At 39.8% G+C, this 27,186-nt stretch overlaps 1 protein-coding gene across 1 annotated transcript in view; it reads right to left on the bottom strand.

Moving 5' to 3' along the window:
- Nucleotides 1–6,195: 6,195 nt before the first annotated feature.
- LOC133584421 (WD repeat-containing protein 82) overlaps nucleotides 6,196–27,186 on the bottom strand; it is a 35,129-nt gene continuing 14,138 nt past the window's right edge. Inside the window, exons 7-9 of the mRNA XM_061937722.2 lie at nucleotides 20,071–20,140; nucleotides 8,831–8,973; nucleotides 6,196–6,390 (exon numbers count right to left, since the gene is read on the bottom strand). Of these exons, the coding sequence (XP_061793706.1) occupies nucleotides 6,361–6,390; nucleotides 8,831–8,973; nucleotides 20,071–20,140 (243 nt within the window). The 3' untranslated portion in view covers nucleotides 6,196–6,360. The remainder of the gene's footprint in view (nucleotides 6,391–8,830; nucleotides 8,974–20,070; nucleotides 20,141–27,186) is intronic.

The following is a 27,186-nucleotide window of genomic DNA, read 5'->3' on the forward strand; positions in this document are numbered from 1 at the left end:
CGCACCTCCGAGCCAGCTTTCCTCGTTTTGGACTTCCGCCTCACGCTCATAACTTCTGGTAACACTACAGTAATTTATACACATAGTCGCACACCACACACACAGTTTGGATTACACACTTAATTTATTGTTTATAAATGTATTGAGTATATATATATTATTAAACCTAGAGCTAAAACGACATCCCTCCTGTCTGTGCCGTCTCCTTCCCTCCTGTACACATAAAATTAGTTGTAATACCATGTTTTAAAAAAAGCTATCCTCACCTCGTTGTTCAAAAACAGGGATCTTTTTTCTTGTGGATGCATGACCTACAAAAATTGTTTGACAAAAGGTGATTGGACATTATTTCTTAGCTTACTCTACAGCAAACATTGCATTAGCTGCACCCGCGTTCTGTCCATCAATTAGCGTCCTCACCTGTTTCGGGTCCCTCATCACTCCCCTCCATATCCTGGTGGTCCATTGTTGGCTGCAGACCTTGTTTCTTTCACGCTTCCCAGGTTGCATTGTGCTTATCTCCCAGACTATCACTACTACTATGCTACTTAAGCATCAATTTGGAGTATACTATTACTACTATGCTACTTATTTGAAGATGCAGAGCTTCAATGCTGACTATCACTACTACTACTATGCTACTTAAGCATCAATTTGGACAAATACTATTACTACTCTGCTACCTATTTGGAGATGCAGAGCAGCAATGCTGACTATTACTACTCTGCTACTTATTTGGGGTTGCAGAGAACTGAATTTTAGTCTTAAAAATCCCTTAAAAAACTGTCCAAAAACAATTTTTTTGGGACACAGTTCTCTTTTCACTTGGTTATGCTTCTTTTAGATTCCGAAATGGAACATTGTAACTAAGGGTGTTTTTTTTGTTATTTTTCAGGTTATTTCATATGATTTATTTTTTCATTTTAAAATGTATATTTTGTTATTTATTTATTTTGATTATTATTTCTAATTTCTACATAATTTCGACAATGGAGAAAAAATGTACACCTTATTGTAGCTGCGTTTGGCCTGAAGAGGGTGCTGTCGCATAGCAAGACGACTGTCTCTTTAAATCTTGCTTCCGGTTTGACCCTACCTGTTGTTTACAAGTCTTTTTTTTGTTTTTTTTTGTTAATTATTGCAAACACCTAATTCGGCTGTGACGGCGAAACAAAAATATTTTAATGCTGTTTGCTCATTTTTTTTGACGGGGCATATTGGCAGTCAACCTCGACTTTTTCCAACTTTATCACAAGGTCGATGACATTAAAGGGAGGTATGACGTCATTTCCGGTCCTGTGGAGACAACCTCACTGGCGCAACTTGCTCCCCCCCGGAATATAGTCGTCAAAATAGCCGGCTTCTGGACCAGACGCGCCATTCCCCTCGCGTAACCTATGCTGGAGCAACACCAGGGGATCATAGACACCAAGTTGGTGACCCAAATTGTCCCGGCTTTGACTCAAGCCGAAATCATATTGATAAACGTTGGGTCAGGCGATGGCGCGCCCCCCGGTGGCAACATTGTGTCACTACAGGCCTACAAAATCATAATAGAGGTCTTGCGCTTCCCCTTTTCCACAATTGACATTTTGAGGGATCATTATCAAAATTCATTACAAATTGAGAAGGACAAGTTGATCCTGGTAACTGGGCTAAGAAGAAATTAGGGACCAGACTGACTGCTGACACCCTAAAACAGGCCAAGATTCAAATAGCCTCGGTTGTGAAGTGAATTATATTTATATAGCGCTTTTCTCTAGTGACTCAAAGCACTTTTACATAGGGAAAACCAATATATAAGTTACATTTAAACCAGTGTGGGTGGCACTGGGAGCAGGTGGGTAAAGTGTCTTGCCCAAAGACACAACGGCAGTGACTAGGATGGCGGAAGCGGGGATCGAACCTGGAACCCTCAAGTTGCTGGCACGGCCACTCTACCGCTCGCTCCCTCCAGTCACACCCGCCAACCAGAGGGGTCAGCTCTACTACGCAGAACCCGCTCACAAATGTGCTGAATGGTCTTGCCGACCCCATAAACCCCTTATTCTACAATGTGTCGGACTTTGTTTTCGGGGGTGTCCTTTTGTGGGTGTGTGGTGGAGCCCACAAATATGCACGGTCCAAGTGCAGATGGACCGTGCGCCCCCGGGAATTTCCAGCCCCTCCCCGAAACCCCAACCCTACTGAAACTACATCATGTTTTCTACTGAAACTACATAATAATAATTAGACCTAAGTATCCATTAAGTACCACCATAATGACAACAATAAATACAGTAGTGTAGTAGACCTAAGTATTCATTAAGTACCACCATGATGACAACATTAAATACAGTAGTGTAGTAGACCTAAGTATTCATTAAGTACCACCATAATGACAACATTAAATACAGTAGTGTAGCAGACCTAAGTATTCATTAAGTACCACCATAATTAAAATAGAGTAGTGTAGTAGACCTAAGTATTCATTAAATGTTTCCTACTGAAACTACATCATAATAATACATGTTTCCTACTGAAACTACATCATATTTTCTACTGAAACTACATCATAATAATAATGTCTCCTACTGAAACTACATAATATTTTCTACTGAAACTACATAATACTAAATAATTCCTACTGAAACTACATGTTTTCTACTGACACTACATCATAATATTTCCTACTGAAACTACATAATAATAATGTTTTCTACTGAAACTACATCATAATAATAATAATAATAATACATGTTTCCTACTGAAACTACATCATGTTTCCTACTGAAACTACATCATGTTTTCTACTGAAACTACATAATACTAAATGTTTCCTATTGAAACTACATCATAATAATAATACATGTTTCCAACTAAAACTACATAATACTAAATGTTTCCTATTGAAACTACATCATAATAATAATACATGTTTCCAACTGAAACTACATCATCATAATGTTTCCTACTGAAACTACATCATGTTTTCTACTGAAACTACATAATACTAAATGTTTCCATTTGAAACTACATCATGTTTTCTACTGAAACTACATCATAAGAATAATACATGTTTCCTACTGAAACTACATCATAATAATAATACGTTTCCTACTGAAACTACATCCTAAAGTTTCCTACTAAAACTAAGTTTTCTACTGAAACAACATAATACTAAATGTTTCCTACTGAAGCTACATCATGTTTCCTACTGAAACTACATCATAATAATAATAATACATGTTTCCTACTGAAACTACATCATATTTTCTACTGAAACTACATAAATAAATGATAAATGGGTTGTACTTGTATAGCGCTTTTCTACCTTCAAGGTACTCAAAGCGCTTTGACACTACTTCCACATTTACCCATTCACACACTGATGGAGGGAGCTGCCATGCAAGGCGCTAACCAACACCCATCAGAAGCAAGGGTGAAGTGTCTTGCTCAGGACACAACGGACATGACGAGGTTGGTACTAGGTAGGGATTGAACCAGGGACCCTCGGGTTGCGCACGGCCACTCTTCCACTGCGCCATGCCGTCCCCACATAATAATAATACATGTTTCCTACTGAAACTACATATTTTCTACTGAAACTACATCATAATAACAATAATGTCTCCTACTGAAACTACATCATATTTTCTACTGAAACTACATAATACTAAATAATTCCTACTGAAACTACATCATGTTTTCTACTGAAACTACATAATAATAATTAGACCTAAGTATCCATTAAGTACCACCATAATGACAACAATAAATACAGTAGTGTAGTAGACCTAAGTATTCATTAAGTACCACCATAATGACAACATTAAATACAGTAGTGTAGCAGACCTAAGTATTCATTAAGTACCACCATGATGACAACATTAAATACAGTAGTGTAGTAGACCTAAGTATTCATTAAGTACCACCATAATGACAACATTAAATACAGTAGTGTAGCAGACCTAAGTATTCATTAAGTACCACCATAATTAAAATATTAAAATAGAGTAGTGTAGTAGACCTAAGTATTCATTAAGTACCACCATAATGACAACATTAAATACAGTAGTGTAGTAGACCTAAGTATTCATTAAGTACCACCATAATGACAACATTAAATACAGTAGTGTAGTAGACCTAAGTATTCATTAAGTACCACCATAATGACAACATTAAATACAGTAGTGTAGTAGACCTAAGTATTCATTAAGTACCACCATAATGACAACATTAAATACAGTAGTGTAGTAGACCTATAATACATGTTTTCTACTGACACTACATCATAATATTTTCTACTGAAACTACATAATGTTTTCTACTGAAACTACATAAGAATAATACATGTTTTCTACTGAAACTACATCATGTTTTCTACTGAAACTACATAATACTAAATGTTTCCTACTGAAACTACATCATAATAATACATGTTTCCTACTGAAACTACATCATAATAATGTCTCCTACTGAAACTACATATTTTCTACTGAAACTACATAATACTAAATAATTCCTACTGAAACTACATGTTTTCTACTGACACTACATCATAATATTTCCTACTGAAACTACATAATGTTTTCTACTGAAACTACATCATAATAATAATAATACATGTTTCCTACTGAAACTACATCATAATGTTTCCTACTGAAACTACATCATGTTTTCTACTGAAACTACATAATACTAAATGTTTCCTATTGAAACTACATCATAATAATAATACATGTTTCCAACTGAAACTACATAATATTAAATGTTTCCTATTGAAACTACATCATAATTATAATACATGTTTCCAACTGAAACTACATCATCATGTTTCCTACTGAAACTACATCATGTTTTCTACTGAAACTACATAATACTAAATGTTTCCTTTTGAAACTACATCATGTTTTCTACTGAAACTACATCATAATAATAATACACGTTTCCTACTGAAACTACATCCTAAAGTTTCCTACTAAAACTAAGTTTTCTACTGAAACAACATAATACTAAATGTTTCCTACTGAAGCTACATCATGTTTCCTACTGAAACTACATCATAATAATAATAATACATGTTTCCTACTGAAACTACATCATAATATTTTCTACTGAAACTACATCATAATAATAATACATGTTTCCTACTGAAACTACATATTTTCTACTGAAACTACATCATAATAACAATAATGTCTCCTACTGAAACTACATCATATTTTCTACTGAAACTACATAATACTAAATAATTCCTACTGAAACTACATAATACATGTTTTCTACTGAAACTACATCATAATAGTTTTCTACTAAAACTACATCATAATAGTTTTCTACTGAAACTACATCGTATTAATGTTTTCTACTGAAACTACATCATAATTATTTTGGCAACTCAGCTGCCAGTTTTTCACCATAATAAAATGTGGTACCATAAAATCATCAACGGTGGATTTTAAAACAAAACAAAACTGACAGCTCAGTCGACAAAATTTTACTGTAAAAACAACAACAACATTGGTCAGGTTTTTTTTTCAACTTAGTCATATGCCGTAAAAAAACGACCTAAATTTTAAAGTAAAATCTATTGGTCATTTTTATAGTGTACAATTTGATGGATGCTTCAAAACCATAAGTTAAGCAGATATTTAAGTATTTATTTGGATTTTGACCAACAAAGTTAGATAATATATTTGTTGCAATGTTGGACACTATTTTTTCCCCACTGTTAAACTAAAAAAACAACTAATATCATTAGTTAGAAAATAAGAAAGTAAATAAAGAAAATATAAGGTATTTTATTGACATTATTTCCATGGTTTTGCAGGCCACATAAAATGAGGTGGAGGGCCAGATCTGGCCCGCGGGCCTTGAGTTTGACACCTGTGCACTAGACACACCAATGAGCTTGTTTATAGATGTACAATACAACTCCTCATAGGAAGTTGCCATTTGTTATAACTTTGTGACATGATACAATGCACATTAATGAACATATCAAATATAAATGTGACAGATTGTAGCCACAGGCTGATTTCCATCAGCATTTCACTGCAAAGAAACAAGCCCAGGGCTCCCACTAATCCAGTGTTATAGTGAGTTGTATTTTTCACAAGTGGGAAGCCGGTCCCTGAAAATAATGCCTACATTAAACCCGTCCTTGGTGCAAAAAAGGTTGGGGACCACTGATCTAAATGACAGAAGCGTATATAGTTTCCGAGGAATGTTTTTAATTTTGAATACAAATATATGTATATAAAAAAACAAATAGACACAATTCTAATTCTGCACATAACATATTTACATTTTTGAATTTTAACCTCACTAACACATGAATGTGGCGTTCACTGCAGTACTACTCCTTGTTGGTGGACTTTAGTCATCTATGGTAGGAAGCCAGAACGCCTAAGAGAGAAAAAAAATTCAGGACAAAACAGTTATAATATGTAATAATTTAATGTCATGTCATCATTAAATAGACCTGATATGTAAAAAGTCAATAATAAATCATCTTCTTTTCCAATACCTTTATAACTGATAACGGTAGTTCAGCCGGGATATGCTCATTTCTAAATTAGATTTACAGCCCCGAAATATTGTTTTTGTTTTAATTTCGATGTCCCGCCCTCCACCGCTTGACCAATTAGAAAGTCTGTGAGTGTGTCACATCCAGGTTGCCATCTTCGTCTAGCTACTGCCACTGGTAAAGTTACTAAACATGTCAGACCTTAGTCCATCTAAAACTTACCATTCTCAACTTATTCATGACAAAGCCAGGAACAAAACCAGGATTTGCATCGGGGATACCTTCGAAAGATGGAGAAGATTTTTTTCATCTGACGCCAAACTTGCTAATTTACTCCTTGATAGGTAAGTAAGGCATTTACGTTTTCTTATGACTTGTAATATATTCATACTTGCCAACCTTGAGACCTCCGATTTCGGGAGGTGGGGGGGGGGGGGGGGGGTGTGTGTTGGCGTGGTCGGGGGTGGGACGGGGGCGTGGTTGAGGGCGGGGGCGTGGTTAAGAGGGGAGGAGTATATTGACAGCTAGAATTCACCAAGTCAAGTATTTCATACATACATACATACATACATACATACATACATACATACATATATATATATATATATATATATATATATATATATATATATATATATATATGTATATATATATGTATATATATATATATATATATATATATATATATATATATACACATCCTGAAAATATGCAAACAAAACTGTGTTTAGATAATTGATACTTCAAACTTGCATAAATAAATCTTAAGGAATATAACATAACTTGGCTTCTGAGAGCTTCAAAATGTAATGAATAAAATGCTAAAGTTGTTGATAAACTAGCAATTATTTTAATAATTAAAAATGGTCATTTTAAATGATTTATTATGATCATTTAAAATTAATTATTTCCAATATGTTTATTTTAATGTATAATTATATGGCTGGATGTAATAAGGAGTCAGAAAAAATACAAATAAAAATACAATTAATTTTGATGTTTTCAGCAAAATATAGTAAAAATGTATTTAGTTTTTTTTTTTAGGTAAGATTTCTGTGGTTCTCATCTTCCGACGTGAACACAAATAACTTTTGTAAGTCCTTCGGAAGAACATTATTTCTAGCTTTGAACATCACTAATAGAGTATGCAATTCTACAATGTCTTTTAGTTTGAATAATCCTGACCTAATGAAGAGTGGATTTGTGTTGTCTCTGTATCCTACTGTAAAAATGATACAAATTGCTCTTTTCTGTGAAAGCAATAAAGGCAGAATAATTTAGCAATATAACATTCTCATTTTATTATACGGGAAACTTGTTCAAAATAAATAAACTTTTGGATAGCTTATTTTTCACATGCAATATATGAGCTTTCCATGTCAACTTTTCATCGAAGATGACCCCAAGAAATCTGATTTCAGACACCTTCTCAATTTTCACATTGTTTATAGATAAACTAACTTCTATCTTTCTTTTATTACTGAATACCATAAATTTAGTATTTTCCAAGTTTAAAGATAATTAATTTACATCAAACCACAATTTTGGTTTAAAGGGGAACATTATCACCAGACCTATGTAAGCGTCAATATATACCTTGATGTTGCAGAAAAAAGACCATATGTTTTTTTAACCGATTTCCGAACTCTAAATGGGTGAATTTTGGCGAATTAAACGCCTTTCTATTATTCGCTCTCGGCACATCGGGAAGCAATCCGCCATTTTCTCACTTTCGTCGGTGTGTTGTCGGAGGGTGTAACAACACGAACAGGGACGGATTCAAGTTGCACCAGTGGCCCAAAGATGCGAAAGTGGCAAGAAATTGGACGAAATTTGTTCAAAATACGAGGCTGTGGGGAAAGCCGACAAAATGGTCAGTCGTTTGTTCCGCACACTTTACCGACGAAAGCTATGCTACGACAGAGATGGCAAGAATGTATGGATATCCTGCGACACTTAAAGCAGATACATTTCCAACTGGACTGGACAGATCAGCTTTCAGGAAAAGAGAGCGGATGAGGGTATGTCTACAGAATATATTAATTGATGAAAACTTTATTCATTACTCGCGGTTTTATGTAAATTATTATACATAAACTGTGTTTACCAATAATTTAGCTTAAAAACATTTATTTTTTTTCCAATCATTCGAGTACATTCGGGTAGTCTTGTGTAATGCAGTATTTTGTGTCTATTTAGGTATGGTTTAACCTGAGTGCTGAAATCGTGGAAAAATATACTGTGTAGCATAATACAGTATGTGGCACACAAATGTGATCATATACTGAATGGAAAGAGAGAGTGACAAAATCAACTCACCATGTTGGAACAGGCGCTTGCAAACGTCATGAATTTGGGGTTGAACTGAAGACAGGTGATGGGCCCTGTGTGCTTGCCGTCTAAGACGGCGACCTTCATGCCACTCTCGGCGTTCCACACATGGATCTTTCCGTCCTCAGAGCCTACAATGAGCGACACAACTTTGAAATTATACTGGTGGTGTATAAACCTTTGCAAAATATCAGCGTTATGATTTAAAAAGAAAATGGAGTGACTTTTAGAATGGCACAGCTGGAATCCAGACCCAAACTCTTGTCTACAATGAGGAAAATAAATATTGAATCCTCCTACCAATCAACAACCATTCTGACTGACCCCCACAGATTGGTTATGTGCCCACGAAGCACACAAATTAGTACTTTTAGGAAAGTACAGGGTTCGCTAGTCTAAAGTAGGGATGTCCCGATCCAGGTTTTTGCACTTCCGATCCGATACCGATATTGTTTTTGCATTTCCGATCCGATACCGATACCGATACTGACCGATACTAGCCTATCCGAGCATGTATTAAAGTTTAAAGTTATTTAGCCTACTTAGTTGTCAGAATCATGTTGAAAAGGGTTTTAGTACTCTTGATAACAACTAGCCAGCTGAATTAGGGGAGTTTGAATAATACACAATGGTTGGTAACAAGAAACTGACCTGTTTATTCAAGGATAAACACAAAATAGACAAAATTATACATGACAAACAGAAATGGCATCATTGAACTAGGGCTGGGCGATATGGCCTTTTTTTAATATTGCAATATTTTAAGGCCATATTGCGATACACAATATATATCTCGATATTTTGCCTTAGCCTTGAATGAACACTTGATGCATATAATCACAGCAGTATGATGATTCTATGTGTTTTGATTGATTGATTGAGACTTTTATTAGTAGGTTGCACAGTGAAGTACATATTCCGTACAATTGACCACGAAATGGTAACACCCGAATAAGTTTTTCAACTTGTTTAAGTCGGGGTCCACTTAAATTGATTCATGATACAGATATATACTATCAGATATATACTATCATCATAATACAGTCATCACACAAGATAATCACATTGAATTATTTACATTATTTATAATCCAGGGTGTGGAGGGGGGCGCCGGATGTAAGTGTCAAAAAGACAGCCAAAAGAGTTTGATATGAGAATAAATCTAAAGTTAAAATATAGGGTAGAAATGCACCCATTTGCAGGAAATGTAGTCTTGATTTTCAAAATTTTCTTTCAAGGCTTGCATGTCTACATTAAAACATTCTTCTTCATACTGCATTAATATATGCTACTTTTAAACTTTCATGCAGAGAAGGAAATCACAACTAAAAAAATCACTAATTTTTTTCATACGGTGTTGATGTGGAAATTTTTGCCTCAGCATTTTGATGGTGTGGACGTGTGGCACCGAATGGAGAGAAGCGTCTCGACAAACGTCACAATATTTGAACAATGATGACGAAAACTGTTTTCTCTGTCGTGTCCGTGTGTCGAAAATTGTTATGCGCTTATTTTTTTATTTGATTTTGTGCGTGGCATAGATTTGCTATGCGCAGAGGACGCTTAAACAGTGTGCAATTGCACAGGCGAGCACCTTAGAGGGAGCGTTGCTCGCACGGCTGCGCTAGCATCACAGCTAACGTTAGCCATGCTGCTACCTCTCTGCTCGGGGAGGACGTATACGTATGTGACGTATGACGTGACAGTATGTGACGTGTGTAAGAAGGTGCGCTGCTGTCTGTGAGAAGGAGACACAGGAAAGAGTGAGAAGAGCCTGTCGTGTAATGCCAGCAGCTAAATGCAACTGCGTGAGAATTCACAGACATGTGGATGTGTTGAAGGTGTGCTGGAAAATGCGGAACGGAAATTACGGAGCAGCAGAAAAGTGGAATGTATTATTTAAATCGGTGCGTTGGAAAACAAGGACTGGAGTTTTTTTTAAAACTGGATCTGGATCGGCATTTTCCCATGCCTTGCCGATACGCAATTTTTGGCAAATATCGGCAGCCGATCCGATCCAAATATCGGATCGGGACATCCCTAGTCTAAAGCGGAAGTTACGTTCCATTACTCTATTGTGCAAATTAGTACTCGTTTCACATTAAGAGCCATTGAAAATATTCCATAGTTCAGCCAACGTGTCGCAGCTTTGTTAGTTAGCTGTGCATAATAGCACGCTACATTTCTAGAACCCTCTGGCGAGTTAGTTGTAGCTCAGGAGCGACGGGTTGGAGACATCCAATAAATGTGAATGGTCACACCAAAAAAGTTATTTTCAAGTCATTTCTTGTGAGGAAGAAAGGATTGGTTGATTCACAGGTTTTGGACTATTCTGGCACTTTTCCGGACCTGAGGTCTTGACCAAAACCTCGGATATGTTTGCTGACATAACTGGCTTGAAAAGCATTCGAAAAGAGAAACAAACCCCTCAAAAAGACAACTGAAAACTGCAAAAGATCCCTGGCAAGACAAGCTAACCACCGCTAACTTCCAAGCTTCAAAGCCTTTTAACCGCACCAACATGGGCATAAAAACAGTTTTTGCTGCAACAAATGCAGGAGGAGGAGGACGTGGAACAGAGTCTGGAGTCAGGTCGTAGGAGTGCACCAAAAAAATCAATTAACATCCAAATAGCGATTCTTATTCACTCAATTCATACTTTTCAAAAATCCATTTAAGATGAGAATCAATTTTCAAAAATACATTTTTAGGCCATTTCCTTGCAACCAGAAGGATCTTTTCAAACCTGTAACCTGTTTTGAAAAAGATTAATTCTAATTATTATACCAAATAATACATTGCATGAACCGTGTTGAATCGAGAATCGATTCTGAACACTTTGTGATGATAATGCAATGTTTCGTCCACAAATGAAGGACTGAAAGGAAAAGTGACTAGAAAAGAAATGTAATGTTTTACAGAAGCAAAATGAGGATCAGGGATCACATTATATTTCTAATGATGGGTCAGATCTAGGAATGGGTATCTTTCATGTTTGTATTGATACAGTACTAATTCCTGGTACCTGGGAATTGACACCAGGTCTCACCGGTACCAATTTCCAGTACGTTTGTGTTTTCAAATATGTTAAAACACTTAACACTGAGCTGTCCAGTTTTTATCTTGTGTTCTTACACTTTTGTGTCTCATTAGCAAGTACTGTCCCGTATTGTGTAATAGCAGTGTTTCCCACACATTCATTTATTTGTGGCGGCCCGCCACGAAAGAATTACGTCCGCCACAAATGGATTTTTCGGCTTTTGACTCGCTCGACCGCTCATAAAAGCAATGGGACTGTCTGTGAATGTTGCTTGTAGTTACAACTCTGGTGCAGTAGGTGGCGGTAACTCCGCCAATAGCACTTAATTCACCTGGTGGGCCAGAAGAAGAAGAAGAAGAAGAAGAAGAGGGACGGACGGACGGACGGACGAAACGGGATCAAAATACGAGGGTAATATAGGTTCTAGGTAGATATGTTATAGCTGCATCGCTCGCGGCTCGTCATATATTTAACGTTAATCCGCTGCTTCATTAACACCGCCGCTGTTTGACTCGTAGGCCGGGGCAGACGAACGTAGTAAAAGTCACGTGTTACCCTACCGACGAGCTAACGTGTCCAGGTTATAACCATGTTGTCAATAAACACACATGGACTGAAGCTAAATTGTCCACTGTCCACTGCAGCATGTGAATGCAATGAAAAGAATAACATCTGAGCCAACCAGCTGTTAAAATGTTGTCCAGGTTAATGTTTTGGCCATTAAAAGCCCTTCATTTTAAGATTTCAACTGTGATCGGGCTTTAAACAGGTGGCTGACCTGTTCAGATGAGTGTAACTGCTACTGGTCAAATAATGTGAAATACCATTTAATTTTACATGTATGCAATGCCATTTAAATGTAATTATAGATAATAATAATAATAATAATAATAATAAATACTGTGTAGTGTTGTAAATAGTCAACGGGAAGAATTTTAGTAAGATATAAGCCATGAGCACTACACAGCCAGAAAAAAACCTAGGCAGGACAAGTAAAAATATTGGGGCAAGTAGATTTGAGAAGTCGGGCAAGTAGAAAAAAACCTTAACGTTGAACCCTGCATGTGTTGAGCTGCTGCCACTTAAGGTTAGACGGCACTGTACATAGAGCGCTTCTGCTCGTTAGTAATACATTCTAATGTTGGATGTTCACTCCTTCACACAGATGAGTATAGAAAAATATTTTCAATGGCCGAAAAGGGCTCGACTTGGAGAGGAGGTAGGCCTACAGTCCGGACCACAGGTGCGACCTGTTCAGCAGCAGGAGGAGGAGGAGAAGGAGGTTGACTGACTGTGGCAGGACACCTCTGCCTCTGTTTCACTTCATGTTGCTGGTAAATAATATGGTTGTAGTAGTCAAATTATTTAGTATTCACTAATTAAAGGGGCAGAGCTTTAAGAGACATTTTAGCTTTTATATTTTATAAGATATATTTTTTGTAAGAACCACAATTAATAAATATATTTCAGTGAATCACTAATTGTTCAAATCTGTATATAAATATGTACATAAAATGTTGTAATTATATTCCAACTCCGCGTTCTTCTTGGTCATCGCCGCTGCCGCCGCCACCCCCCACCCCCCGACCACACCACCACAAATAGATGCCTGTCCTGTGGGAAACACTGAATAGACTGGACATGCAGTTGCCATTTCAAGATGTTAGATGGCAGCCAAGACTACGGTGGGTTGCCTTAGCCAAGAAGTATCAATCAATCAATTAATGTTTATTTATATAGCCCTAAATCACAAGTGTCTCAAAGGGCTGCACAAGCAACAACGACATCCTCAGTTCTGATCCCACATCAGGGCAAGGAATAACTCAACCCAATGGGATGACAATGAGAAACCTTGGAGAGGACCGCAGATGTGGGTGACCCCCACCCCTCTAGGGCGACCGGTGCAATGGACGTCGAGTGGATCTAACATAATATTGTGAAAGTCCAGTCCATAGTGGATCTAACATAATAGTGAGAGTAAAGTCCATAGTGGGGCAAGCAGGGGACCATCCCGTCATAGTAGTCTTTGCCATTAAGTTGGCCAGTCTTTTATTTTGTTGAGCCATGCTTAAATCTCAAGTATTGCATGTATCACACATGATTCTAACATGTATTTTAGTTGTAGTTTTGATGACCAAATTTAGAAGTGTTGTAATAGTCATGTAAAATCGCTACTTTTAATCGGTAGAATGCAGTGACGTGCGGTCACTAGAGGCAGGTGGAAAGAAAAAAAATGGAAAAAGAAAAATTAAATTGTTATATGTATCCAGTGATTATACTATAAAGTTATTTTCCATTTAACTTGACCAGTTTTAGATTATTTTTATTCAAAACCGCTGAATTTTCACAATTGCCGTTCAAATACTGAGAAGAGACGGTGCGGTGATCAGCAGCCAGTTGAGGCACGTCACTCAATTGTGCCTCACCATGGATTGCGGACTCGGCTAACTACTGGCCTGCTGTGCAGTGAGACCGTATTGCTATATGAACTATATTATACATTTCCATAGTTTAGTTAGCTGAGGTATATAATGTACAGTGTATTTTGTCAACAACTGTATGTGTGTAACGTATTTCTTGTGCTGAGCAATCATAAAACTGCTGCGAAGACGCACTGTGTGAGGCTCGCGTAACCCCGCCTCCTGGTGCCGGTTAATGCACACCCGCCGCAGACTGCACCCCCCGACGGGAACGCCACACCAACCAAAGCCCACACCCTCCACGTGCAAGACCGAATCCACCCAAAAAAAGTCACTTAACAAGAAGCCAAAAAGTGCAAAAACAACATTGCTCGAGCCGGAGGAGCCGTGAACGACTGCAGGGACACAACATTAGGTACACCTGCAGACTGCAGCACGGATTTCATATTTCATTCATTCACAACTCCTCCAACACGAACACCACTGTTCCCGCACTTATAAGTAAAGGTAAGACCATAATAACGTTTTTTTTAATTAAATGGGCTTTTTTGTGTGCTACAGTTTGTATGTGTAAAGTTAAAGTTAAGTTAAAGTACCAATGATTGTCACACACACACTAGGTGTGGTGAAATTTGTCCTCTGCATTTGACCCATCCTCTTGCTCACCCCCTGGGAAGTGAGGGGAGCAGTGGGCAGCAGCGGCGCCGCGCCCGGGAATAATTGTTGGTGATTTAACCCCCAATTCCAACCCTTGATGCTGAGTGCCAAGCAGGGAAGAATGCTGGTATGAGCTTTTAAACATAACCCGTTAACTGCTGCCAATCAAATGGTGAATAAGATACTCTTTAGGGTTCATATGTTTGTAAATCTGACTGTGATGAAGTCAGTGCCTCACCAGTCATGAACCTCACCGCACGTCACTGGTAGAATGTCTACGAAAAACCCTACATAAATTAGCATTGAGCTTGCGCATTTTGAAAAGTGGAGCCCTGCTGTACTCTTGCTTTGTTGGCATGGACAATTAAAACATTACCCAGAGGCAGCCCGGCTGATTCCACTCCGCAAGTTTAGAGTCTGCAACCGGATGTGATGTCATGTGCAACAAAGGTATCAAAATATAGCACCGTTTGATTTGACATGAAACGGTACCTGGTAGTACCAACTAGAGGTGGGAAAAATGATCGATTCTCTTAAGCATCACGATTAGAATGTGGGCGATTCATGAATCTTTGGACAAAGGTCCAAACGTCGATTAATTACGGATGTTAAATACAGTAATACAAACGGTTCTAAAAAGTGGCATTAATGCTTTAAACTAATGATCGGCCCTAATCTAGCTAAAATGTGAAGTAGTGAAACAAGAAAAGAATAAATGCTACACTTTGTACACTTCAACAGAACGCGTACATTATCAGTAATTAAATGTAATTCATTTAGAATAGATAATAACCTATGCTTTGTTAACAATACAATAATAATATACTATATAATAACTATAAATGTATATTATTCCATTTATAATCGAATCGAAGCCCCTGAATTGTAATCGAATCATGAGGTGCCCAAAGATTCCCACCTCTAGTACAGACAGATTTCAGTCAGTATCCAAAATAGTAGTGTTTAGAGCCCGCCCGACTACTCAAAGGCCACGGAGAAGACCCAGGACACGGTGGAGAGACTATGCCTACCAGCTGGCCTGGGAACGCCTCAGGTACCCCTGAGAGTAGCTGAACAAAGTAGTTGGGAAGAGGGAGGTCTGGGCTTCTCTGCTTAAGCCCCTGTGATCCGATTTCAGATAAGTGGAAGAAGATGAGTGGATTGATGGATGGACCAATATTAAAACAATACAGTAACTTGACTATAAACTCTGAGTATGTGCTTCTACTGCTATCTAGTGTCTACTGTGCGGTATAAAATGTGTTAAATGTCAATACAGTATTTGTTTTCCAATTTTTGTTAAAATACTGTGCTTTTTGAGGTTAAGATTACAGGGAACATTTTAAAAATTTATAAATTCATTAAGTCGCAAGTTGAATCAATGTTGTTGAAAAAAATAAGCCTCAAAACAATGCAACTTTTGCCACAACAATCACAAAAAAGCCTGCAAAATCCCGGAGGGACAGATTAAACCTTCAGAACTGAAGGAAAGGATTTTAGGTAAAAATAAGTGATTTGTAAACTATTTTGTTTGGTAAGACTCTGGCATTTTTGAATGAGAAGAATAAGCTATTTGTTTTGTATTTAACTTGCTAGTATCGAAATCTGGAAAAACAGCAGAGGTTTTTGGTTAAATGAAGTGATATTTCTAAGAGGGATTTATAATACCGGTAGCAGCTTTTTGCTGTGGAAAGTCTGTTGGATTATTTGGTGTAATATTTATTCCTTTTACGGATGTTGTCAACTCACTGTTGAAAAGAAACCCTGTATGAGGAAAAAGTTGCACCAATAATGGAGTAAACCCTAATAATTGTTTTAATCATCTAATATTCGAATTGTAGCACCCTGAATCGTAATCAAATTGAATGTTGAGGTGCCTAAGATGGCACACACCCAGTTTTTAAGAGTAATATATCAGTAAAAAGTATTGTCATATCGAGACATCATTGTGATGGTGAGCCATGTATTATGTATCGTATCATGAAGTACCCCAAAAATCCCAGTCCTAATTAGGTGCTTTAAAAAACATTACTTTCTGGGTCACATTTTATTTTGTTTTTGTCAATACAGCATTTACATTTGTTTTACCAATTGAATTAAAGGTGAAGACATTTGGTTTTGCATTATTATCTATAGCTGTGTCCAGAGTGCGGCCCGAGAGAAATTTGTGGCCCACAGCTAATTTTTATAGCTTGCATTTTTTTTGCTTCCAGCAAGGGCATTAACGAGGCAAATTCTAAAAATACTAATAATAAAAAAGAAATAACATAAAAATGGGGAATAAAAGAGCAAACAGGTGAAATATAACGAGAAAAAGTTGCGTTGTTGACTAACACAAAGCTGCAATGCAGTTTTTTTTATTTAAAATAATGAATCAAAATGAATGTTGTTATGAATTGTTGATCTATTGAAAGCTCCAATTACTTTACATTAAATAATGCACTTTAAAATATTTTTTGGGGAAGTAAAACTTATTTTACACCTTAATCGGTGGGGCTTTTTGGATCCTTAAGAATTTTAGTGGGATTTGTTTCTAAAAAAGATGATAAAATTAATCAAAATAATTTGTTACGCATAATTGGCCTATTAAAGGCTCCAATTACATCACATTAAATATTTGTCTTTGGATTTTTTTAAGACTGAGATTCTTCCGGGTCCTGGCATCAAACTTGAGGGAAGCCCTAAAGGCTAAATAATAATCCATCCATCCATCCATCCATCTTCTTCCGCTTATCCGAGGTCGGGTCGCGCGGGCAGCAGCTTAAGCAGGGAAGCCCAGACTTCCCTCTCCCCAGCCACTTCGTCCAGCTCCTCCCGGGGGATCCCGAGGCGTTCCCAGGCCAGCCGGGAGAGATAGTCTTCCCAGCGTGTCCTGGGTCTTCCCCGTGGCCTCCTACCGGTCGGACGTGCCCGAAACACCTTCCTAGGGAGGCGTTCGGGTGGCATCCTGACCAGATGCCCGAACCACCTCATCTGGCTCCTCTCGATGTGGAGGAGCAGGGGCTTTACTTTGAGCTCCCCCCGAATGACAGAGCTTCTCACCCTATCTCTAAGGGAGAGCCCCGCCACTCGGCGGAGGAAACTCATTTCGGCCGCTTGTACCCGTGATCTTGTCCTTTCGGTCATGACCCAAAGCTCATGACCATAGGTGAGGATGGGAACGTAGATCGACCGGTAAATCGAGAGCTTTGCCTTCCGGCTCAGCTCCTTCTTCACCACAACAGATCGATACAGCGTCCGCATTACTGAAGACGCCGCACCGATCCGCCTGTCGATCTCACGATCCACTCTTCCCCCACTCGTGAACAAGACTCCGAGGTACTTGAACTCTTCCACTTGGGGCAAGATCTCCTCCTCAACCCGGAGATGGCACTCCACCCTTTTCCGGGAGAGAACCATGGACTCGGACTTGGAGGTGCTGATTCCCATCCCAGTTGCTTCATACTCGGCTGCGAACCGATCCAGTGAGAGCTGAAGATCTTGGCCGGAGGAAGCCATCAGGACCACATCATCTGCAAATAGCAGAGACCTAATCCTGCAGCCACCAAACCAGATACCCTCAACGCCCTGACTGCGCCTAGAAATTCTGTCCATAAAGGTTATGAACAGAATCGGTGACAAAGGGCAGCCTTGGCGGAGTCCAACCCTCACTGGAAACGTGTCCGACTTACTACCGGCAATGCGGACCAAGCTCTGACACTGATTATACAGGGAGCGAACTGCCACAATAAGACAGTCCGTTACCCCATACTCTGAGCACTCCCCACAGGACTTCCCGGGGTACACGGTCGAATGCCTTCTCCAAGTCCACAAAGCACATGTAGACTGGTTGGCCAAACTCCCATGCACCCTCAAGGACCCTGCCGAGAGTATAGAGCTGGTCCACAGTTCCACGACCAGGACGAAAACCACACTGTTCCTCCTGAATCCGAGGTTCGACTATCCGGCGTAGCCTCCTCTCCAGTACACCTGAATAGACCTTACCGGGAAGGCTGAGGAGTCTGATCCCACGATAGTTGGAACACACCCTCCGGTTCCCCTTCTTAAAGAGAGGAACCACCACCCCGGTCTGCCAATCCAGAGGTACCGCCCCCGATGTCCACGCGATGTTGCAGAGTCTTGTCAACCAAGACAGCCCCACAACATCCAGAGCCTTAAGGAACTCCGGGCGGATCTCATCCAACCCCGGGGCCTTGCCACCGAGGAGCTTTTTAACTACCTTGGCAACCTCAGCCCCAGAAATAGGAGAGCCCACCACAGATTCCCCAGGCCCTGCTTCCTCATAGGAAGACGTGCTGGTAGGATTGAGGAGGTCTTCGAAGTATTCTCTCCACCGATCCACAACATCCGCAGTCGAGGTCAGCAGAGCACCATCCCCACCATACACGGTGTTGACACTGCAGTGCTTCCCCTTCCTGAGGCGGCGGATGGTGGTCCAGAATTGCTTCGAAGCCGTCCGGAAGTCTTTTTCCATGGCCTCTCCGAACTCCTCCCATGTCCGAGTTTTTGCCTCCGCGACCACTGAAGCCGCACACCGCTTGGCCTGTCGGTACCTGTCTGCTGCCTCAGGAGTCCCATAAGCCAAAAGAACCCGATAGGACTCCTTCTTCAGCCTGACGGCATCCCTCACCGCCGGCGTCCACCAACGGGTTCTAGGACAGGCACCAACCACCTTGCGGCCACAGCTCCAATCGGCCGCCTCGACAACAGAGGCACGGAACATCGTCCACTCGGACTCAATGTCCAGCGCCTCCCTCGTGACATTTTCAAAGTTCTTCCGGAGGTGGGAATTGAAACTCTCTCTGACAGGAGACTCTGCCAGGCGTTCCCAGCAAACCCTCACAATGCGTTTGGGCCTGCCAGGTCTGTCCGGCATCCTCCACCACCATCGCAGCCAGGTGGTGAGTTGGCTAAATAATAATAAATAATAAATATGTTGTGTATTGGTTTCGAAATGAAAAATATCAAAAAGGCTCCCACATGCTTTCATTTCTTATTTTGCGACCCTCAGCGGAAAAAGTTTGGACAGCCCTGATCTATACCAATTGCATATTTTCGATAGGATTAGTCTCATTTTCAAAATAAAGTGTAATAGAAAGAGAGCAACTTACCAATAACAACAAACTGCGAATCAGGTGTGAATGACGCCTCCAGCGTTACACCTTTGTTATTGTTGTATCCCTGCAGGTACAAGAAAACAACCTGATGAACATGCGGATATTCCAGCCAATATTCCAGGACACACTGAATAACAAACTGAGAGTAGAAGAACACGCCTGCTATTGTTAAAGGGAAATTATTTTCAAGTTGCGGCTTAAACCAAATACTTTATTTTGTTCTTTTGTGTTGCTGTTACTGGGAATTTGAGCATAGCTAAAAAAACGTTTTAAAGAAGATTTAAGATTATACTTTACTATTCTTGTATTATTTTCAAGGTTTTTTAATATTTTTATGTGCATCTATCTATGCATGAAACTTTAACATTTCCAAAAATGTACTCATGTTAAGTATTTGTTTCAATAAAACAACCTGACATGTATATTTGGGTTTGACTTTGTCTAAATTCCCTTTCTGGAAGAAAATATCACGATACACATCATTAATCAGTATTCAGCCAAAATGTATCGGGTATCGAGTTTGGGTCCATATCACCCAACCCTACTGGAACGCATTTTGTATTGATATCAATTACGCGTCAATCGCGATACCGTGTATATTGATGTTGTTTTATCGCCTAACCCTACTTAAAGGGGAACATTATCACCAGACCTATGTAAGCGTCAATATATACCTTGATGTTGCAGAAAAAAGACCATATATTTTTTTAACCGATTTCCGAACTCTAAATGGGTGAATTTTGGCGAATTAAACGCTTTTCTATTATTCGCTCAACGTGACGTCACATCGGGAAGCAATCCGCCATTTTCTCAAACACATTACAAACACCGAGTCAAATCAGCTCTGTTATTTTCCGTTTTTTCGACTGTTTTCCATACCTTGGAGACATCATGCCTCGTCGGTGTGTTGTCGGAGGGTGTAACAACACGAACAGGGACGGATTCAAGTTGCACCAGTGGCCCAAAGATGCGAAAGTGGCAAGAAATTGGACGTTTGTTTCGCACACTTTACCGACGAAAGCTATGCTACGACAGAGATGGCAAGAATGTGTGGATATCATGCGACACTCAAAGCAGATGCATTTCCAACTGGACTGGACAGATCAGCTTTCAGGAAAAGAGAGCAGATGAGGGTATGTCTACAGAATATATTAATTTATGAAAACTGGGCTGTCTGCACTCTCAAAGTGCATGTTGTTGCCAAATGTATTTCATATGCTGTAAACCTAGTTCATAGTTGTTAGTTTTCTTTAATGCCAAACAAACACATACCAATCGTTGGTTAGAAGGCGATCGCCGAATTCGTCCTCGCTTTCTCCCATGTCGCTGGCTGTCGTGTCGTTTTCGTCGGTTTCGCTTGCATACGGTTCAAACCGATATGGCTCAATAGCTTCAGTTTCTTCTTCAATTTCGTTTTCGCTACCTGCCTCCACACTACAACCATCCGTTTCAATACATGCGTAATCTGTTGAATCGCTTAAGCCGCTGAAATCCGAGTCTGAATCCGAGCTAATGTCGCTATACCTTGCTGTTCTATGCGCCATGTTTGTTTGTATTGGCATCACTGTGTGACGTCACAGGAAAATGGACGGGTGTATATAACGATGGTTAAAATCAGGCACTTTGAAGCTTTTTTTAGGGATATTGCGTGATGGGTAAAATTTTGAAAAAAACTTCGAAAAATAAAATAAGCCACTGGGAACTGATTTTTAATGGTTTTAACCCTTCTGAAATTGTGATAATGTTCCCCTTTAAACCTACCTTTTTTATGGGTTCATGCCCGAACTAGGGCTGGGCAATATATCGATATAAGCGATATATCGCGGGTTTGTCTCTGTGCGATATAGAAAATGACTATATCGTGATATCGAGTATACGTTCTCACGCAGTTGCTTTTAGCTGCGGGCATTACACTACAGGCTGTCCTCCTCTTTCCTGTCTCTCCTTCTCACAGACAGCAAGCGCACCTTCTTACACACGTCACATACTGTCGCGTCATACGTCACATACGTATACGCCCTCCCCGAGCAGAGAGGTAGCAGCATGGCTAACGTTAGCTGTGATGCGAGCGGAGTGGTGCGAGCGCTAATACAAGAGAAAGAAGGTGCAAATCTGGTAATAAATGGAGGAATAATTAATTCCCCCAAAACACAGCAGGGGGTCCATCGTCTGGCGGTGGTTTGGCTTCAAGAGGGAATATGTCGAACAGACAACCGTAATTTGTCAAAAGCGGGGAAAAGCGTTGCTACAAAAAGTAGCATTGCTGCTGTAACAAACAGTTCAGGGTGTCCCAAGTTACCGGAGTGTGTTAGGTAAGGAGGAGGAGTTTTGTCCCTCCAGAGTTGCCGTAGGGCTGTGATGTAGGGTGTGTGTGGTTGTGGAAGGATGTGTGATGTTGACATAAAGAAGCGGTGGCTACCGGACCTGCTCTAATGTCTCCTGTTTGTTATTTTATTATATAAGTACACTATATAGGCGAACCCAGGACACTCGGCTACACTGCTAATATGTAGCATCATTTGAAAAGTCACCCGCTAGACAAGGAAGAGTGCTTACTACGCACGTCAATATCTCCGTTCAGTGCCACACGCCCACACCATCAAAATGCCGAGGCAAACATTTCCAGATCAACACCGTATGAAAAAAATAGTGATTTTTTTAGTTGTGATTTCCTTCTCTGCATGAAAGTTTGAAAGTAGCATATATTAATGCAGTATGAAGAATAATGTTTTAATGTAGACACATAGAATCATCATACTGCTGTGATTATATGCATCAAGTGTTCATTCAAGGCTAAGGCAAAATATTGAGATATATATCGTGTATCGCGATATGGCCTTAAAATATCGCGATATTAAAGGGGAACATTATCACCAGACCTATGTAAGCGTCAATATATACCTTGATGTTGCAGAAAAAAGACCATATATTTTTTTAACCGATTTCCGAACTCTAAATGGGTGAATTTTGGCGAATTAAACGCTTTTCTATTATTCGTCACATCGGGAAGCAATCCGCCATTTTCTCACTTTCGTCGGTGTGTTGTCGGAGGGTGTAACAACACGAACAGGGACGGATTCAAGTTGCACCAGTGGCCCAAAGATGCGAAAGTGGCAAGAAATTGGACGAAATTTGTTCAAAATATGAGGCTGTGGGGAAAGCCGACGAAATAGTCAGTCGTTTGTTCCGCACACTTTACCGACGAAAGCTATGCTATGACAGAGATGGCAAGAATGTGTGGATATCCTGCGACACTCAAAGCAGATGCTGACATCCACTTCAAAACTGGACAGATCAGCTTTCAGGAAAAGAGAGCGGATGAGGGTATGTCTACAGAATATATTAATTGATGAAAACTTTATTCATTACTCGCGGTTTTACGTAAATGATTATACATAAACTGTGTTTACCAATAATTTAGCTTAAAAACATTTATTTTTTTCAATCATTCGAGTACATTCGGGTAGTAGTCTTGTGTAATGCAGTATTTTGTGTCTATTTAGGTATGGTTAACCTGAGTGCTGAAATCGTGGAAAAATATATGTTCTTAGCGCGCCTGAAATGGGCTGTCTGCACTCTCAAAGTGCATGTTGTTGCCAAATGTATTTCATATGCTGTAAACCTAGTTCATAGTTGTTAGTTTCCTTTAATGCCAAACAAACACATACCAATCGTTGGTCAGAAGGCGATCGCCAAATTCGTCCTCGCTTTCTCCCGTGTCGCTGGCTGTCGTGTCGTTTGTCGGTTTCGCTTGCATACGGTTCAAACCGATATGGCTCAATAGCTTCAGTTTCTTCTTCAATTTCGTTTTCGCTACCTGCCTCCACACTACAACCATCCGTTTCAATACATGTGTAATCTGTTGAATCGCTTAAGCCGCTGAAATCCGAGTCTGAATCCGAGCTAATGTCGCTATACCTTGCTGTTCTATACGCCATGTTTGTTTGTATTGGCATCACTGTGTGACGTCACAGGAAAATGGACGGGTCTATATAACGATGGTTAAAATCAGGCACTTTGAAGCTTTTTTTAGGGATATTGCGTGATGGGTAAAATTTTGAAAAAAACTTCGAAAAATAAAATAAGCCACTGGGAACTGATTTTTAATGGTTTTAACCCTTCTGAAATTGTGATAATGTTCCCCTTTAAACCTACCTTTTTTATGGGTTCATGCCCGAACTAGGGCTGGGCAATATATCGATATAAGCGATATATCGCGGGTTTGTCTCTGTGCGATATAGAAAATGACTATATCGTGATATCGAGTATACGTTCTCACGCAGTTGCTTTTAGCTGCGGGCATTACACTACAGGCTGTCCTCCTCTTTCCTGTCTCTCCTTCTCACAGACAGCAAGCGCACCTTCTTACACACGTCACATACTGTCGCGTCATACGTCACATACGTATACGCCCTCCCCGAGCAGAGAGGTAGCAGCATGGTTAACGTTAGCTGTGATGCGAGCGGAGTGGTGCGAGCGCTAATACAAGAGAAAGAAGGTGCAAATCTGGTAATAAATGGAGGAATAATTAATTCCCCCAAAACACAGCAGGGGGTCCATCGTCTGGCGGTGGTTTGGCTTCAAGAGGGAATATGTCGAACAGACAACCGTAATTTGTCAAAAGCGGGGAAAAGCGTTGCTACAAAAAGTAGCATTGCTGATGTAACAAACAGTTCAGGGTGTCCCAAGTTACCGGAGTGTGTTAGGTAAGGAGGAGGAGTTTTGTCCCTCCAGAGTTGCCGTAGGGCTGTGATGTAGGGTGTGTGTGGTTGTGGAAGGATGTGTGATGTTGACATAAAGAAGCGGTGGCTACCGGACCTGCTCTAATGTCTCCTGTTTGTTATTTTATTATATAAGTACACTATATAGGCGAACCCAGGACACTCGGCTACACTGCTAATATGTAGCATCATTTGAAAAGTCACCCGCTAGACAAGGAAGAGTGCTTACTACGCACGTCAATATCTCCGTTCAGTGCCACACGCCCACACCATCAAAATGCCGAGGCAAACATTTCCAGATCAACACCGTATGAAAAAAATAGTGATTTTTTTAGTTGTGATTTCCTTCTCTGCATGAAAGTTTAAAAGTAGCATATATTAATGCAGTATGAAGAATAATGTTTTAATGTAGACACATAGAATCATCATACTGCTGTGATTATATGCATCAAGTGTTCATTCAAGGCTAAGGCAAAATATTGAGATATATATCGTGTATCGCGATATGGCCTTAAAATATCGCGATATTAAAGGGGAACATTATCACCAGACCTATGTAAGCGTCAATATATACCTTGATGTTGCAGAAAAAAGACCATATTTTTTTTTAACCGATTTCCGAACTCTAAATGGGTGAATTTTGGCGAATTAAACGCTTTTCTATTATTCGCTCTCGGAGCAATGACGTCACGTTGTGACGTCACATCGGGAAGCAATCCACCATTTTCTCACTTTCGTCGGTGTGTTGTCGGAGGGTGTAACAACACGAACAGGGACGGATTCAAGTTGCACCAGTGGCCCAAAGATGCGAAAGTGGCAAGAAATTGGACGAAATTTGTTCAAAATATGAGGCTGTGGGGAAAGCCGACGAAATAGTCAGTCGTTTGTTCCGCACACTTTACCGACGAAAGCTATGCTATGACAGAGATGGCAAGAATGTGTGGATATCCTGCGACACTCAAAGCAGATGCTGACATCCACTTCAAAACTGGACAGATCAGCTTTCAGGAAAAGAGAGCGGATGAGGGTATGTCTACAGAATATATTAATTGATGAAAACTTTATTCATTACTCGCGGTTTTACGTAAATGATTATACATAAACTGTGTTTACCAATAATTTAGCTTAAAAACATTTATTTTTTTCAATCATTCGAGTACATTCGGGTAGTAGTCTTGTGTAATGCAGTATTTTGTGTCTATTTAGGTATGGTTAACCTGAGTGCTGAAATCGTGGAAAAATATATGTTCTTAGCGCGCCTGAAATGGGCTGTCTGCACTCTCAAAGTGCATGTTGTTGCCAAATGTATTTCATATGCTGTAAACCTAGTTCATAGTTGTTAGTTTCCTTTAATGCCAAACAAACACATACCAATCGTTGGTCAGAAGGCGATCGCCAAATTCGTCCTCGCTTTCTCCCGTGTCGCTGGCTGTCGTGTCGTTTGTCGGTTTCGCTTGCATACGGTTCAAACCGATATGGCTCAATAGCTTCAGTTTCTTCTTCAATTTCGTTTTCGCTACCTGCCTCCACACTACAACCATCCGTTTCAATACATGTGTAATCTGTTGAATCGCTTAAGCCGCTGAAATCCGAGTCTGAATCCGAGCTAATGTCGCTATACCTTGCTGTTCTATACGCCATGTTTGTTTGTATTGGCATCACTGTGTGACGTCACAGGAAAATGGACGGGTCTATATAACGATGGTTAAAATCAGGCACTTTGAAGCTTTTTTTAGGGATATTGCGTGATGGGTAAAATTTTGAAAAAAACTTCGAAAAATAAAATAAGCCACTGGGAACTGATTTTTAATGGTTTTAACCCTTCTGAAATTGTGGTAATGTTCCCCTTTAAAAAAAGGCAATATCGCCCAGCCCTAGCCCGAACCTTATGATTTGACGCAGAGTATCCAACACTGTAACAACATTTGTAAGTCCGAAAATACCAAATTCAGCAGATGTCCCCTTCAAAGGTTTATGCAAGTTCACTTTACCAAAGCAAAATCCTGATGTCTTACCGCGTTGGGAGAAATTAATATCCCACAAGCAAACACTTTGCGTTAAATACAGTATTTAAAAATTGTGTGGCAACATATCATTCCCGTTTACCGTCCACCTGCAAATGTTTAATAATTGTACCTGACTTGGCGTCAACTAACAATCCTATTTTGCTCAAACTGATCATTTTTGCGCCATTGTAAGCCGTATCTTCTCCTTACGGACGGCGTGGCGCAGTGGCCGTTCGCAACCCGAGGGTCCCTGGTTCAATCCCCACCTAGTACCAACCTCGTCATGTCCGTTGTGTCCTGAGCAAGACACTTCACCCTTGCTCCTGATGGGTGCTGGTTAGCGCCTTGCATGGCAGCTCCCTCCATCAGTGTGTGAATGTGTG

Source organism: Nerophis lumbriciformis, linkage group LG03 (assembly GCF_033978685.3).
Source record: "Nerophis lumbriciformis linkage group LG03, RoL_Nlum_v2.1, whole genome shotgun sequence".
Taxonomy (NCBI): Eukaryota; Metazoa; Chordata; class Actinopteri; order Syngnathiformes; family Syngnathidae; genus Nerophis; species Nerophis lumbriciformis.